At 41.8% G+C, this 17,145-nt stretch overlaps 1 protein-coding gene and 1 long non-coding RNA gene across 4 annotated transcripts; one reads left to right on the top strand and one right to left on the bottom strand.

Annotated features, from left to right (window-relative positions):
* The first annotated feature begins 484 nt into the window (after window positions 1-484).
* LOC307262393 lies at window positions 485-2,601 on the top strand. The gene is made up of 7 exons (XR_013845242.1): window positions 485-614; window positions 924-999; window positions 1,184-1,243; window positions 1,686-1,755; window positions 1,948-2,009; window positions 2,213-2,273; window positions 2,458-2,601. It is a non-coding gene; the product is annotated as an uncharacterized lncRNA (long non-coding RNA).
* Window positions 2,602-3,088: 487 nt separating this feature from the next.
* Window positions 3,089-16,736, bottom strand: fbf1 (Fas binding factor 1). Of its 3 annotated transcripts, none has more exons than XM_080044171.1 (31): window positions 16,326-16,736; window positions 16,090-16,120; window positions 15,722-15,766; window positions 15,574-15,622; window positions 15,394-15,463; window positions 13,954-14,004; window positions 13,692-13,836; window positions 13,430-13,510; window positions 12,535-12,663; window positions 12,315-12,441; window positions 11,704-11,810; window positions 11,509-11,602; window positions 10,702-11,127; window positions 10,523-10,588; window positions 10,363-10,433; window positions 9,249-9,428; window positions 8,720-8,772; window positions 8,577-8,624; window positions 8,359-8,484; window positions 8,143-8,243; window positions 7,345-7,551; window positions 6,479-6,586; window positions 6,079-6,218; window positions 5,829-5,947; window positions 5,550-5,672; window positions 5,273-5,449; window positions 4,207-4,383; window positions 3,989-4,126; window positions 3,798-3,897; window positions 3,593-3,717; window positions 3,089-3,219 (listed from the first exon to the last, which is right to left on the bottom strand). In XM_080044171.1, the coding sequence occupies exons 1-31, from the start codon at window positions 16,326-16,328 to the stop codon at window positions 3,136-3,138; spliced, it is 3,501 nt and encodes a 1,166-aa protein (XP_079900297.1). In that variant the 5' UTR covers window positions 16,329-16,736; the 3' UTR covers window positions 3,089-3,135. The 3 variants fall into 3 exon arrangements, with proteins under 3 accessions (XP_079900297.1, XP_079900299.1, XP_079900298.1); XM_080044173.1 differs by having other exon boundaries at window positions 3,798-3,894; XM_080044172.1 differs by having other exon boundaries at window positions 8,720-8,769.
* Window positions 16,737-17,145: the final 409 nt, after the last annotated feature.

Raw genomic sequence — 17,145 nt, 5'->3', positions numbered from 1 at the left:
GTACTTAAAAAGTAGTATTTGTAATTTAAATGGACAAGATACACAACAATTTATAATTTCTGTTCATCAAATTAAAAATTTATATTTTTACCATTTCGGCTTTTTTTATACCTTAATAGGGCAACGTATCCTGGGAGATACAACTCGTAAAACCCAAAATATACAAAGTATAAAAAAATTTGATGTGGAAATATTTTTCTTTGGTCTTGAAGAGATGAGTGATAACATGAAAATATTTTTAGAAACTCATTTTCCACTGTTGCCTGTTTAAGGGTTAAATTGTAGCTACATTTGTACATAATCAATTCGTTTTATTTCTTTATTCTGAAACAACTTGATGAAAACCATGAAAACACCATAGTAGCCTATATAAAAGGGTTAAGGAAAACACAAGTTGAACTTTTGCCACACCCAGTCTTTGACCACGTGGGTGATGACGTTTACGAGGTATAAAACTGTTGTCGCGAGCCTATCCGGTCTTGTTCTCCTTCTTCCGCGGCGTAGCAGACGAGCCCTGCAAAGCTCCGGCTCCAACATGCTGTTTTCACGTCTCGTGGTCGTGAAGCACTTGTGCCTAACCATGCAGTTTACTGCAGATGAGCCGCCCTGAACAGGTAATAATTTAATGGGTCTGTAATGAGACTAGTGTGTGTGTGTAGGTCTTTAACGGTTTCACATTAACCGTGCTAGCCTGCTAGCTCCTAGCTATCCTTAACACGTGCAGGGGGGACATGCTGGGCGGTGGTTTGTTCTAAAGAAGGGTATTTCGAAAGACCAGATGCATTCAATCCATTGGCACCTAGATTAACATTTAGTTTAGATATAATCTGCATCGAAAGGGATCTTGCGTATGGATTAAAATGTTGGGTCTCCACGGTGTATCAGTTTACAGATATCTAATGTGGTGGATTTTCTCTTCACAGGCAGCTTTGGACAACGTCGATGTGCAATGAGTATCTTGCTATCAACACGAGGCCGCGTATTTCGTTGAAATGAAAGGTAAAACTGGCGACCAATGGCGTAATGCCATTTTATTCCTGACTTCCTGCAATGCAAATGATGAGTTTTGTTATCCCTGTCTGAAATACAAGTGTTGCTATCAATGGTATCTGACTTGCAGTAGAATGACTGCAAGAGTCACTACTCTCTGCTGGACGGTCACTAATGTAAAGTATTGTTACAGGGGTCGCTGGTTCTTCTTTCCCACCCGCCATAACTGCCACCGAGGAGGCCCGGTGAAAAGGTTTGTACAACCCTTATGTTGCTTTTGATCTTGAATTATGAAACTGATTTCAGTGATGATAACTGCTGCATAGGAAGTGCCGTCTGATGCGACAACTGACGATGGAAAAAGCTGTACTGAGAAATCTTATCAAACTTTTTTTACCTTTTAATTTTAAGTGTGCTTATGTGTGGGTCTTTAAGAGAGGACCACCCAACCTTTCCATTTAAAACGCAATGGTGTGTGTCATAAGCATCTCCTGTGATGAACCTTAAAGCAGAGTGAAAAACAGTCCTGGAGTTTTAAGACATGAATGTGAGGACCAGATGCATTTTATCCATTGGCACGTAGATTAACATTTAGTTATCTGCATCTAAAGGGAGCTTGCATATGGATTAGAATGTTGGGCTCCACGGTGTCTGTTTACAGATCTCTAATGTGATGCATTTTCTCTTTTTTACAGGCGGCTCTGGACGATGTATTGCACAATAAACACCTTACTACCAAAACGAGGCCAGGCATTTTGTTGAAAGGTAAAACTGGCGACAAATGGCATCATGCCTCTTTTTATTCCTGACTTCCTGCAATGCAAATGATGAGTTTTGTTATCCCTGTCTGAAATACAAGTGTTGCTATCAATGGTATCTGACTTGCAGCAGAATCAATGTGCAAGAGTCATGTGCTACCCACTGCTGAATGGTCACTAATGTAAAGTATTGTTACAGGGGTCGCTGGTTCTTCTTTCCCACCCGCCATAACTGCCAAAGGGAGGAGGCCCGGTGAAAAGGTTTGTACAACCCTTATGTTGCTTTTGATCTTGAATTATGAAACGGATTTCAGTGATGATAACTGCTGCATAGGAAGTGCCGTCTGATGCGACAACTGACGATGGAAAAAGCTGTACTGAGAAATCTTTGCAAACTTTTTTTAAATTTAACTGTGCTTATAATGACCATTTAGTGATCCAAGATGTTAATTGTTTCCCTACAGGTCTTATCATCTGCAGCACAAGTCTGGGATGACTCATGAATGCTGATTTGAAGTCCAACAGGTAAATACTGTAAAATTTAAAATCAAGGTCAAGCCAGTGATGAAACATGTTATCCCTGTCTTAACTAAAGTGATGATTCATGGTAACCTGAGGCTTGACTGTTGATAAAAGGTATTTTTGTTTGGTTGCATTGGTGCGTGTCTTGGTCTTAATCCTTTTTTCTTTTTCTTTTTTTAACTTTCAGATGAGACCTCAGGGGAAGTGCAGATGACGCCAACTTGGGGATTGATACAAAAGTGTGGACCAACAGCATAAGAAATGTCTATGTATCTGGTCTGAGCTTGGAAAGACAGATTTTGCCTCACGGCCAAACAATAAAAAAAACTATTAACTGAACCTTGTGAGCTTGAGTGAACTATGTTTTCTGAAATTAATTTTCAAATGTTTACATGGCCCCATAACCTTTCCAGAGACTTATCCAAAGATGTGATGGAGTAACCAGTAGTGTTGCAAATGATAACAGTAAAATATCACATTGTAGAACCTCATTTGGACAATTGGATTTCTCCATAAAGGGCTGTCAAGTCTGGAACATGTTACCTGTTGACATCAAATTAATACCACAGTTCAAATCTATAAACTGGCTCAACTGTTGTACCCATTTTTAGATTACTTCTATAGTGTTTTATAATGTGATGCAGTTTATGGTTAATGTTAAATGAAGCCTTTGTGGTTTTAAGTTGCCCAAATGGGGAAAATTGTAAATTAGCAAAACCTATAAACTGCAGTTGCATTCTTATCGTCCCTATTCAAAAATAAATGCAGCCAATTTGTTTCATGTAAAATAATCTTTAAAGTTATAATGTATAAAATTAGGACATAAGTAACATGAATCCAGCTGGGATCACCCAGCTTGTGTTTGTCAATCTGTGTTGAAAGTTGATCTGGAAGATTTCCTCTTCAAATTGTCCAAGAAAATCTGCTCCTCTTGGAGGTATTCACGGTCCTGTGAGCGTGGGGGAAGTCGTTGGAGCAAACGTACAGATGTTTCAGGACATTTGTATGAACTGTGGATCTCATTGTGGGTGAGCACATGTTTCAATTGCAGTTTAAACATTAGAAACCTGGTCACAACCTATTTTTGTAAAATAAGCTAGTCTTGACTATTAGCTCAAGAGCCGATTATTCAACTGTACTGTTAAATGATGTCATGTAGTATACCAGTACTTATCTATGTTATAATGTATCTAAATACTTAGTCTATTTACAACCTAAGTATTACATCATGCATCAGTGACTATTTTTGAAAACCACAATGGAAAAATGAAGGTATCAGTAGGAATAATGACTGAGCTTCTCAAAGTATTTGAACTGGTTACCTTGTCTGCAGTGTACTTCCACAGAGCCAGGCTGGCCTGAAGAGCCATGGCCTGAGAGTTGGCAAATGAAGTAGAATGGGGAATACTGAGGGACAATGGCAGCTGGGGGTTTGGCAACCCTGAACCTACACATAAAAATAAACCTTGTTACATATTGAAATGTGTTTTGTATTATGAACTAGTTTTGTCATAGCATTTAGCTCACCTGGTAAAATGGGTTGAATTATTTGCGGGTCAAAGGTTATTGGAGGGTCAAGTCTCAGCTCCTCGGTCTCCTTCTGCAGATGACTTAACCCCATTCGCTGCTGTAACATGAAGTGTTTGAGTTAAGATACCACCACCTAGTTAAAGTGGTGTTTGTTGTTTTTAAAGAAATGTGTAAAGTGACATATATACCTGAAGCATTAGTTGTTCTTGCTGCCTCAGCCGTTCAGTCTGCGTGTGGATTTTTCTGAGCCTTGCCTCGTGCTCGGCCTCCACGTGCTTTGCCTCCTGCAGCGCTCGTTCCCCTTCCTCGTACTTCTCTGCAGCAAGCTGCAAAGAACATGGTGTGTGAACACGATGGAAGCATTGTCTAGTCCACTACAATACACTGCGGTGCGGTGGAAACTTACCCTGCTAAAGGCCTCCACCTCCTGGGCTCTGGTTTGGAGTCTTAAGGCTGTGCTGCTTATTCTCTCCTTCTCTCTGTCCAGTTCTTCTCTTTGTCTTCCCAGAGTCTCTCTCTCCTGTGCCGCGGCCATCTCCTTTCGTTTCAGCTCGGCAGTATGAAGCTTTAGGTCCGCTTGTTCCTACAACAGATAAAGAGAACGTTGATATGTGTCCATGAGAGCTAAACCAATCATAAGACGGCCCTCTATTCTCTAATGTGAAGGTCACCTGGGCCTTATCTAGCACATACAGGCCATACTACAATATGGTCCAGCAAATCAAATCAGTTTTATTTATCTAGCCCAATATCACAAATAGCCATTTGCCTCAGTGGGCTTCATATTCCATACACAACATGCCACCACCAAAAATGCCGCACAAAACTTTTAAAGATATGTAATGTTAGTTTGTAATAATGTTGACAAATATTTTTCTAAACGTTGTGTGTTTACTAAATTTTCAAGGCTTTATTGATAGTGCAGTGAGACAGATTATTATTTTTTATTTTATTTAACCTTTATTTTACCAGGCAAAATTGCTTGAGGTCAAATGACCTCTATTCCTATCAAGGCCTGGCCAAAATGGCAGCAGTTAAAATTAATGAAAAAATAAGACGAACATAAGAAGAAAGCACAGACATGAGAAAGAGAGACAAATACATTTCAGTTGGTGAAGAAGAAGAACAGTTTTGAGAAAATGATAAAATGCTATTCAGTGGAACATTGACACACTCCAGAGCTTGCCATAACAAAAACATGTGAGTCGAGTTTTAAAATCATTCATAGTGATGAGTTCCTGCAATTTGAATGTTTTTTGAATGGGTATAGAGGGGAATGACATGGAGAGAACGACCACAGGTTGGATTGAACCGTGTCGCTGCGATGGAGGGGGCGCGCTCTATACACAGTCTATGAGCTGGATACTATTGGCTCTGTGGCTGCACACCACACACTTTATGTTTTCCCGATCTGAGACGGAGCATATAACGGTAGAGCATAGAAAAGGAATGGGAGGAGTTTCTATACTAACCTGTGCCAGACTGATGATGGAGCCCTCTCTCTTCTCCAGCAGGCTGCTGGCGTCCCGCTCGGCCCTCTCGTGCCTCTGCTTCTCCAGGGCGTGGAAGTGGGCCAGCTCTGCCGCCAGCTTCCTCCTCTCCTCCGCACAGTGCTGCATCACACACTTCTGCTCCTCCAGTAACGCGCTCTGGTTCGGATAGAGAGATAGGGAGGGAGAGGTAAAGGAAAAGGAGGACGCATGGGATAAACATGGGGCACTGATGTGAATGTTTGTCAGCCTCAGTCACCTTAGCTCTCTCCAGCTCCTCTCTCTCCATGTTGATCTGTAAGTTGAGGGCACGCCGCTCGTCCTCCAGGCCTCTCTGGGTAGACTCTGCTTTGGCCTGCTCTGCTGTCATCTTCCAGCGCTCCTGTGGGCAATCAAACAGAAAGATATCTTCAGAAAATAATACATTTTTTATTTTATTTCAGGTGTTTGTATATTTGCATTGCTGCTGTACTGCGTTATCAAAGCAAGTGCAGCAATCCTTAAAAAAAAAATATTTAAAGCTTGATTTGACCCTAACCTTCTCCAGCTGTCTCTGCTGCTCATTGAGCTGAGTGTCCATCCTGGATATGATTTCCTTGAGGTACGCTCTCTCCTCCACCATGGCTTTCTGCTGCTGGGCCACACGCTCCTGCATCACTGAAACACATTTTAGAGAATGACCTTAACCTACTTGCAATGCGATACCAACCTAATATGCTATGAAGACAACTTGTATCTTGACCTATTTGTTCAGAGTGAGTGTTTGTGTGTGTGTGTATGTAAAGTACGTCTGTGCTGCTCGTCTCTGTGCCGCGCCCCCTGCTCCAGGCCGTGGGCTGTGTGTTCATGTGTGCTCTCCACCCGTGAGGAGATCTCCCCGAGCCGAGAGGAGAACTGCTCCATCTGCTCCATCACCACCGTAAGAGACCTGGGTGGAAAAAGAAATGCAGACTTATTTGTTGAGATTCTGAAATCTGTATACAGAAAATGAGCAAAACCAAAAAAAAAATCATAAATACATGCTCACTGTTTTTGTAGAACAAATTGCTTTTGCTACCTGCTGTGTATTTAAGAGATACTAGCAGTGAAACCGGTATTTCACTCAAAAACAGAGATGAACTGCTAGTACAGGGGCATGGTTATTAGTGTAATTGTAAATGGTGACTCTTTAGGTAAATGACATCCTACCTGGTCTGGGATGTTGCGCTTGTAACCGCATCAATCTCCTCGTCCTTTAACTTCTTCAGCCTCTGGACCTGGTGCTCGTGGTCTTTCTTCATCTCCAAGATAGATTTCCTAGATGGGGATCATAGGACGCACAATGGTTAACTTAACTGTTATTTATTTCAATCAAAGACTATGATATGCTCATTATGGGACTCACTACATTATTACAAAGTTATAAACATTATTAATGATTGTTGGTCCAAACCCACAGGAGCACTTTTGACCTTGATAGTTTCTGAATTATATAGTTATATACACTCACTCACCGACCACTTTATCAGGCACACCAGTTCAATTTCTTGTTACGCATATAACTAATCAGCCAATCACATGGCAGCAACTCAATGCATTTAGGCATGTAGACGTGGTCAACACAATTAGCTGAAGTTCAAACTGAGCATCAGAATGGGGAAGAAAGGGGGTTTTAAGTGACTTTGAAGGTGGCATGGTTGATGGTCCCAGACGGGCTGGTCTGAGTATTTCAGAAACTGCTGATCTACTGAGATTTTCTCAAAAAACCATCTCTAGGGTTTAGAGAGAATGGTCCGAAAAAGGGAAAATATCCAGTGAGCAGCAGTCGTGTGGATGAAAATGCCTTGTTGATGTCAGAGGAGAATGGGCAGAATGGCTCGAGATGATAGAAAGGCAACAGTAACTCAAATAACCACTTGTTACAACCAGGGTATGAAGAATACCATCTCTGAGCAAACACAAAAGAATAAAGGTAGTTCTGAAGGCCAAAGGTGGTCCAACCCGGTACTAGCAAGGTGTACCTAATAAAGTGGCCGGTGAGTGTATGTATATGAAAAAAGGCCTCCTTGTTGTACCTCTGGAGGTCTCGGAGTCTGTCCACCTCTCGGTCTCTGTCTTGCTGGGCCTGGGTCAGTTTGCGCTGGTTGTGAGCCAGCATCTCTGAGCGCTCCTGCTCTGCTGAGCGCATGGCTGTGGACAGACGTTCCATCAGGTCTTCATTCTCCTGCCGCGCCTGTGTCTCCCTCTGGGCAGATGATTCCTCAAGCATCTTCACGCGAGCCCTGTGACATACGTACACAGAAACACTTGCAGTTTGTCTTAAGCGTACCACAGGCTGCTTGAAGTGCAGGGATTTTATGTGTAATGTATGTCAAAGGTGGACTCTGGATGATTCTGGCAAAAAGCTTGTTGACAAAATCACTTTTTTATTATTATCTCCTCACGATCCGATTACCTGTCCGTACTGTGTGTGTGCTGAAGAAAAATAATGTGTGTTGATATACAGCCTAGACTCTGCAAACTGGTATGTAAACAAAAGGGGGCACACCGTAGCAACATGCCAGTTTACAGAGCCTGTCAGTTGTGTATTGACACTGGATGTTTCTTTCAACCCACACACAGGAATGGACTTTTTTCAGCTTACACAAAGTGGTACAGGTAGCTGATTGTATGTAGATATTCTCTCATTTGGGAAAACACATTTTTTGACAGCAAGCATGCTCCAGTATTGGAGACTCCACCTTTATACATGTACATGGGTGAATGATATTTGCACTGTATACGTGTGTGTGTGTGTGTGTGTGTGTGTGTGTGTGTGTGTGTGTGTGTGCGTGTGTGTGTGTGTGTGTGTGTGGTATGGAAATCAAACCTACTTGTATGCGTTCTCCATGAGCTCCAGATCCTTTTTGTGCAGCTGTTGTTGATTCTCCAGCAACAATTGGCTTTTCTCTCGCTCCAGCTGCAGGGCCTGCACCTGGAAGGAGACACACAGTAGGTGTTTCAGACTGCACAGGTAAATACTACTGACACATACGTATAGTAGCTTCCTATGCTTCCCCCTTATCACTACTGCACCGGCATTAACATACCTGTCCCTCCAACTGGATGATGCGAGACTGTAAAGCATGGTGATCTCCAGATGGCTGCTCTCTCTCTTTGAGTCTGTGCAGGACACCCGCATCCATGACTCCACCCAGCAAGTGAGACTGCATCACCTTTAGAAGAGGAACAGTGAACCTGGTGACAAATGTTGTTCCCTACATTCTGAAATGAATCTTCAAACTAGAGACCTGTTTATGTCCCTAACCTGCTGTTGTAGAAGCAGCTGCTGCAGAGTGTCCGATGAAAATGTCACCTTTTCAGAAGACATAGAAGGGATTCGAAAAATGATTTACTTATGATATCCAAAAATCATAACAACGTTATTGCTTAAAGATAGGGTTAGAATACCTGTTGTTGGACAGCGGCGGGTGTATTTGGTATTTGGTTTTGCAGTGGAACTGCTGGAAAGAAAACAACCATGATTAACAATCATAATTATGGACCTGCTCACATTAGATTTAAAAGCAACTATGAAACAAAACTGATACTGTGTGTAAAACTACTTAAACCCAAATCCACTGTTAACCCAAATCCACAAAACCCTTGTAGCTATGTCATTTGGGCTGTTAGTTTCATGATAGTAAGCATCTGGAAAGAGTAAGGCATATTTATCAATCCAATTTTTTTAAATATTGTCATTTAAGTTTGATAAACTTTACAGAGATTCGGATTAGAGGAGTATTTTGAACCAATCACTCATCATTAAAACAATGAATGTTGCCATGGAGTCGGTTTGATACGGCCACGCCCACACAGTCTAGAATTAATTTTTATTATATAGTATTCATGAACATTTATTTTCAATCAGACTTTTGTAAAAGCTTATTAAGACTTTGAAATTTCGAGAGGTTTTAATATTTCCCTCAATAATACCTACCCCATAATGAGCCAGGGGGAGTGGCCGTAGGGAGGAGACAAGATGGCAGCTGTTGCAGGGTTTCCTCCGGAGCTCGACTGGGCTCATGATGTGGCACCCTGGATCCCTTGTCTGAAGGGAAGAGCTGGGGTTGGCTAACGCTAGCAGCAGAGCTAGGGTCGCTAGCTTGAGCAGGGTTATCTGAGGGAAGGAGAGCGCTTGGTGAGGAGGGTGTTATTATGGTGGATTGTGGGTAAGGCTGGTTGGTGGTGTTGGTGGTGGTGGTTGGGGATTTATATTGGGTTAGTACACAAGGGGCTTGCGGTGGAGGCGAGGGGCTAGCGGGAATGTTATCTAAGCAGGAGGAAGAGCAGAATGTGGGTTTTGCAAAGATCATCATCGGCATCATGTGATAGTGATACACACTAGATTTGGGTCTTGGAGGAATCATAGAATGTTGTAAATCTTTCATTTTCTCTGAGATTTCATTCCGGGTGACTGAATAATTAACAGGGTAAATTAAAGGAAGGCTTCTAGTGCAAATATGCCAAGAGGGGAGGTTGCTTTGAAAATGATGGTTGTTATACAGTCTTTCTTCTCTTATAAAATGGAAGCGGAGAGAAGTTACTTGGAAGGATCTCTAAGTAAAGGTGAGACACAGCAGGCAAAAACATTGCTTTTTCGAGAATTGGTCAATTTTGAGATTTTGGCCTATTTTGCTTCCATAATATATCTTAATTCTTACAGGTCCAAATAAAAAGGTCCCAAATGTACATTTAGGGGGTTATTTAACAAAACCTCATCTGTTCGCATCTTTATATTTCTCGTATACTCCCCGAAAAGCATTTTTAAAGACTTGTACATGTATTTTTTGATTAATAAAACAAACAAAAGGGCTGTATCCAAAATCTGATCTGTAAACACTACTATGTTGTAAAAAATAAAGATTTTAACCCTGGCTCAATGCAAAATCTGGATTTTAGTTTTTTTAAAGAAATGCACATTTACCATGAAATGTACGCAGATAGAAATTGCCAAATTTGCACGGTTATTAAAACATTTCTGTTTTAGTGTTAGTAATCTATAAGCATATTTTTTTTTACCCAATTCACCTACTGTGTTTGGCCTTAAATACCTTGCTTGGTCCTCCTCTCTCTGACGGGGGTGGAGTGAGCAGTTGGGCTGGGCTGTCCAATAAAAGTGTCGCTGCACAAAACATAAAAAAGGAGAGTGAAGAAAAAACAGCAGAATATTTTCTTTTTTTCCCCACACACACACAGGCTTCATATTTTCACCTAGTTTCCTTGACAGATGGAACCATGTCCTCTTTGACAGCATGAGCTTGTGATGGGACTTGTTTACTGAAAAAACAAGAGCAGGTTGTCCAGTCAGCACTGAGAAAAATAGGCTTCTTATGTGCCACTCAATGTGTCATTGCATTTTTCTTTTTGTAGTGAATGTCTTGTCATATTACCTAACGGGCGAGTCTAGATCCACTTCCTCTCTCAGGCCTAAGGAATCAGACATAGCTTTCTTCCTGCTTAGCGCTGCAAACCAGTCATCCTCCTCCTCTTCTCTCTTGAGGCTTTTGGTAACCTCTGCCGTGGATTGTTTGGGGAGATTATCAATCAAGGCTGGGATCTCTGTTGTGAGTTTTGCACCAGACGTGGCACGACTCACTGAGGATCTTCTCTCTAGTGCTGGAGAGGAAGGGGCCTTTGGAGAGTCTGTGGAAGCCTTGGTGTCTTTGGCATGGTCCTCTAGAAAGCCCTGGTCCTCGTCCGTCTTCAGGCCCAGCCAGTCGGCAGAGTTGCGGTGTCGAAGAGGGGCAGGCATGGCGGGGGTGATGGCTTTTGCTTTCTTCTCCGGTGTAGAGGCGCTCACGTCCTCTGTGGAAAATCTGACGGCCAGAACAAAATTAAAATCTTAGAGTCCAGTTTTACTATGGCCTGACTATAAGGGCGCTTTCAGACATGATAGCCCCGCTAGTTCACTTCCTCAGTTCCTCACCAGATTGGAAAATTATACTTTGGTTCGTTTTGTCAATAGGTTAAGGTGGTTCTCTTTCACAAAAATGTTGTTTTCCTCTGGTCTGAATCAGTCGATGAAGCGAACACCGAAAATGCAGCGGCATAAGCCAGACGTGAGAACGTTCCACCTCTACACGGTCTTGTATGCTTTTGGTGCGTATCAAAACCCAGAGTTTGTTTCAATCAAACCAAAACATACAGGTGTGACAGCGCCCTAAAACACCATGACTGGACTAAGTTCACACACTCACCGGACTGACTGTCTGCGGGACTGGCGCCCCTCGGGTGTGGATACCAGAGTGGGCTGATAGGAGCCAAATGTGAGGTCATCTTCCACAAGTGGTTCTGAGAGATGGGAAAACAAAACGGACCCTTTTAATATGGCTTTTAATAAAGCGTTACTAGCTCGTACCTATGCTAAAAAGAAGGCGCTGGTTCTCTCTAACCTTTGACAGCGGAGGCCTTCTCTCGTGGCTGCTGAGGCTGTTCCTTCCTCTCCTTCTTCTCCAGGATCTCATCCAGTTTGGTACGAGCTCTCTGAGGGGGCTCGCTCCTGAGATTGAATTGAATTTTGAATTAAAAATGTGTTTACACTGTGTTTTTGCAAACAAGTAAAGAAAAAAAAGGGGGGAAAAACAATGAAAAGAAAATGATGAACAAGTGGAAAGACATAATTATATTTACCATTAAATATTTATGTATTTTCTTTGTTTTAACTATCTCTTAAATGCAATTTCTAATGTCTAATATTAATTAATCTTATGCCCCTGTAAAGCACTTTGAATGGCCTTGTTTCTGAATTGTGCTTTATAAATAAACTTGCCTTGCCGTGCCTACAAACAATTAAAACCACAAATGAAGTTGGATAAGGGGTGAGAAGAAGAATAACTGATTTAATATCACCCCTTCTAGTCGTTCATCCATGATGAATTACCAGATCATCACATACAAACAGACGGAAAAACTGCTAGCCCAAAACACCAAAGCAGTCATAATTTATCACTTGAGCGCTAAACATAACGACGACAGTAAGAGGGGATGAAAACAGAGCTGTTACCTTTCCTTGTTGGACCAAAGCACATTCCTTCTATTCTGACTTTCATCGCTTTTAAGTCCGAGGGCGTCCATGAGGTCGTCTTTGTCATCATCAAATGTGAGATTGCCTCGTTTGTTCGCTGCCTTAACTGATGGATAAAGAAGACACACAGTACTTCAGTCTTCAGAGATTGAGTTTGTCTGTTTGACAATAAAGAATTTGGGAAAATTCAAAAGCTTACATGGGGATGCAGTGGGAGATGGCGCAGGTTTTTGATCAGTTTTGGCCGGCTGTGTGCTCGATTTAGACTGGGGCTTGGTTTCATCTGGCAGCAGGTCATCCAGTAGATCAGCCAGGGGGTCATCTACATCTGCAGCCGTAAAAAAAAAAGGACATTCTTTACTCTTTCTATACTGTTTTTGGACAGTGAATGATAGAGAGGCACCATCATATATGGATAGATTTAGATAGTCAGGATACATTCCTTTAAAAAAATCCCATACCAACATTTTGAAGTATTTAAAGTATGAGTTTTTTCACTTCGCATGTACAATTGTAATGTATTCAATGCATGTATGTTTATAAACTGAGTTACTAGTTTGTTAAATACACCTGATGACCAAACCAATTCATAAATTAGTGGTTGTTGTATTGGGTTGGATTAATTGAAAGGCATTTTTTAATACTGTCCCTCCGTGTGCATGGAAATAGGGATAGACAACATTTTAGAAAGCTTTTTTTTACTATAAGCTCATAGAATAGGAGAAATAATTGGAAGGGTGTTGCATTGATTTGCATTAGATTGTACTCTTGTGGGTAGCAGCACATTGACTGGATATTTACCTTTGGCTCTCTGAAAAAACTAAAGAAAATAATAAAAGAAAGGCCAATCTACCTCCAGACTATCGTCACTTTCTATTGTGTGCACTCAAAATACCCACAGACACCTCAACTAAAAGGTGAAAGGCCTGTATCTACCTTTAGTGGGAAGTCTCTGAGCGAGAACCTCGCCATCATCACCCCCACTGTCTAAACCAACGCAGCAGTTTGAGGAAAACAAAGCAAAACAAAGCCATCAGCAAAACAAAACGTTTGGTTCTCCCGTTGAGTTACGGGAGGCACGGTGTCTCGCTCACCGGACAAAGTGAACTTCCTGTTGTTCTGTGCTGTAGTCGCAGGAGCAGAGTTGGGCTTCTTTCCTCCCGCGATGGGTTCACCTAAGTGAAAAGTGTGTGTGTGTGTGTGTGTGTGTGTGCGTGTGCGTGTGTGTGTGTGTATAGTGTTGTGGTGGGGGAGAGGGGTGGGGAACAAAACCTCATTCTCTGATTGAAACTTCAAAGGCGGTAATAATACGAAGGCAATAACGACAGAATAATTGATGCGAGAACACTGAATTACCTGCTGCTCCCTGTGGGTTTCCATTAGTTTCCAGTGTGGAGGAGTCTCTCTTTGGCCCTTCATTACCGCGCTGCTTCATTTGCGCGGGAGCTGTACCGGGCTTTTTCTTTGATGTAAAAAGGTCAGCGTCCATATCATCCATGTCCTGCACAAGCAGCGATGAGTCAGAAAAAACAAGAGAGATGTAAACAGACAACTACTCAGTGAACTTGAGTCTTTCTGCATTCCCACAGTTCATATGATATAATGAGCTGACCTATACCTTCATGTTCTTCAGGATGTCATCGGGATCTGCCGCTGAGACATCGGAGTCCTTGGGGGAGAAAAGAAAACTGTAACATTAGGGACACTCTTAAACTATAAGAAGTGTGAACGTAAACATGCATATAGGTAGACAATGCAAATAAAAAGCATCTGTGTCAGGGGAGGATCTAGAAAATGTTACATGGGGTGGCGAAGGGGGGGCAAGAGGTCTTGGCAGGGGGGCATTGGAGGACGGTAGCGGGAATCCCCATATATATTATATTGATCATTTCTGATAAAATAAGACATTTGTAGCCTATGTCTTAAGCCTACATAGCTTACCCTATACAACACATTGCTACAACAGAAAACAGGAAATCATTGAAACATGTTATTTTGAGTGACATGACATATCATTCTAGTCTAGTGGAATTTATATGGAAGGAGAATAACAATACAGTAGTTTAGGCTGGGACTGCAGTCAGACCCTCTGCCTACCTTTAATCTTCCTGCTGCCTGCCTCTGTCTACCTGCCTCTGTCCCTCTATCTGAATATAAATCCTCCTCTTCATCCCTCACATTTATTTCTTCTTTTCCTCCACTTATTTATTCATGTCTTTAACATGTGATAGCCTAATGTAACCTGGTTTAATTTGTGCAGCTCGTTTGCTGTGATATGTGAGAGTTTTTAGTAGGCTATGTTTGGCTATTCAAACAAACATGATCGATCTCCTATAGCACTGTCAGTGTCACTGTAGTAACTCAATGCCTCAGAAACGGCAACTCTCTCTCTCTCTCTCTCGCTCGCTCTCTCTCTCTCTCGAAACGGCGATCCACTGTTAAATTGTATGGATCCGAACATGCAAGTTTTTTTTAAATATTTTTATCAAGCTCTTGCCTGTACCACAATAGGCCTACAAATTAATAAAAGGGCAATATGCTCCTACAAGTCACAAGCGAGTGATTTCCCTTTTGGCCAACGATGAATGGATGTGCTCTTATCGATGAATTAGCTACTTTTACATTGCATTACATTCATTACAAATTTAACTTTAAGTTAAATTGGTGTGTTTAAAATTCACAAGGGTAAACTGACTTCACCTTAAGATGCTCGGAGCAGGTCAGTTACTCTTCGCAGGGCTGCATGGCACAGCAGCGCGATGAGTCGCTGTCTGTGACAAACTGTGTGATCGCTGATATGCGCATATGATGCAGGGCCGTGGCTAAGTATTTGAGGGGCAGGGCATAAGATTAGATTTAAAATAATTTACTTTTGTTCAATGTATTGTTTGTTTCAATTATTTGAGTGGCTTGTTGACATAGTGGCGGTTTGTTCTTACAAGTACATTTTTGAGAATGCAAAAGTTAGGGGGGCAGCTGGGGGGGCAAGGCTCTTCAGTGGGGGGGCCGCTGCCCCCCCTTGCCCCCCTGTAGAACCGCCCCTGATCTGTGTGCTTACCTCATTGTCCCCACCGTCCCTCTTCACCTCCTCTGCTAGCATACTGAAGATGTTATCGGTGGCAGAGGAGCTGGAGAAAAAAGCAAAAACGATATAATTCCCAAAAACAGGAAGAGTTCACATTTAAAAAAGAGATGTGTACGTACTACGTAACCCTCATACACTAATCCTCCATCTTACCGACTCAGTGGTCCACCGCGAGTTGCTTTCCCCCTTACTGTTTTGGGTTCTGTTGGAGAGTAAATGTATTTAAAACACATAAACAGTTTAAAGTTATGATACAATAATGATAATGATACTACTGTATTGTTTAAAACTGCTCCCTTACTTTCATCGTCGAATAAGTCGAGGAAATCATCGTCTCCAAATAAACCTTGAGAAAACCACGAGGGGAGGGGACACATCTTTCTTTAAACAAGCTGAAACTATTCAAATCATATACCGTACACGTTGTTGCATTGGGCTTTTTGTAAATGTATGATCAGATTATACCGTTACTCTGTATTACTATTATTTTGTTGCATTGCCACTTTGCAGCTCTTTTTCTCAATTTCATCAGGGCTGTACAGATTTGCAGAGCCCTTTGGAGCAAACTTGGTGATTTTCAGCTGTACAAATTTAATATAATGCAAAATGAAAATAACTGAAGTAAAGCTATGGGGCACGGCATTGAATAATAACACTGGAACAACTTACTTTTGGACGGGTTGCCTTTCAGCTTTGCAGCCTGCAAATAACAGGTCACTGTTATAATGAATGTAAGATGTGTTACAGCTGGAATACATGAACACACAGCAACTCGTGGCAACAACACAGAGCAAATCAAGAGCAAATACAAAGTGATTGAAAACATGATACATTTAACTTTCTCAAGAGTCCTGCTAAAGCTGATAAATCATGAAAACGTAGATACCAACACTGATTTGACTCACCATGTTTGTTGTCCCTCTCCTGGCGGTGTTAAATTGAAAGAGTAGCTCGCGAGCTAACCTAGCCAAATCAGATTAGGCGTCTCCTGTCGCCATTGGTAACCGCTCTGTCACACCAATGAGCGTGCATGTTTAGGACAAAATGTCGCTTAAAGATAGTTAATATGACTACAGGTTGTATTGCTCCATGCTGTAATACAGCCCTGTTTGCTCGCCACGTTTAGCATTTTTAAAATTGGCTGGTTTAGTCAAATTAAAACATGCACTTCACTGCTACACAGTTATTCATTCAAAAACATGTCGTACCCTGTCGCTATGTCTGTCCTCTAAAACACGATTTGTGGCTATCTTTCAAAAGTTTAGCTTTGGGCGAAAAAGGCAAAGCAGTGGTCACAAATTGGGAGATTTACTGCAGTGGTAACGTTACCACAGCGGCACCGACGGGCGCGAGACCGACGTTTCCTGTTTACACTTTACAGTGCATTGTGGGTAGGGTAGTTTTTTAGCGCAAACATGTTTAAGATTTTTTGTTGCTGTTGTTTTTGGCTGCATTTAAATGATTAAGTTAAATGTTTTTGGACTTCCTTTGTCATCATCCTGTTCTTGCTCACATAGCCTATTCATCAACCAAATCTCTACGAAACTACTTTGGCCACCAGGTGCCGCCAGAGCTTAGCCTAATTAGGCCTATCAATCAAATTACTTGGAGAGTTGAATAATTGATCTATTGAGGCCTATATGTTTAATTCAGTGAGCTGGTGGGTCTGACGTTGCACTTTCAATCAGCGCAATGATAATCCAAGCACAGCATTTCAACTCTGCA

The sequence above is a fragment of the Ammodytes marinus genome (genome assembly GCF_949987685.1).
Source record: "Ammodytes marinus genome assembly, chromosome: 16".
Lineage (NCBI taxonomy): Eukaryota > Metazoa > Chordata > Actinopteri > Uranoscopiformes > Ammodytidae > Ammodytes > Ammodytes marinus.
Note: the sequence above shows the minus strand (reverse complement) of the source record. Positions and strands in the feature narration are given on the sequence as shown.

What these genes read in the sequence shown, in the direction of transcription:
- fbf1 (XM_080044171.1), bottom strand. An exon ending in AAACCCACAGGGAGCAGCAG is followed by an intron (nt 13,511 to 13,691) that starts GTAATTCAGTGT and finishes CTTTTCACTTAG; the next exon opens with GTGAACCCATCGCGGGAGGA. An exon ending in CCATCATCAGTCTGGCACAG is followed by an intron (nt 4,384 to 5,272) that starts GTTAGTATAGAA and finishes TATCTGTTGTAG; the next exon opens with GAACAAGCGGACCTAAAGCT.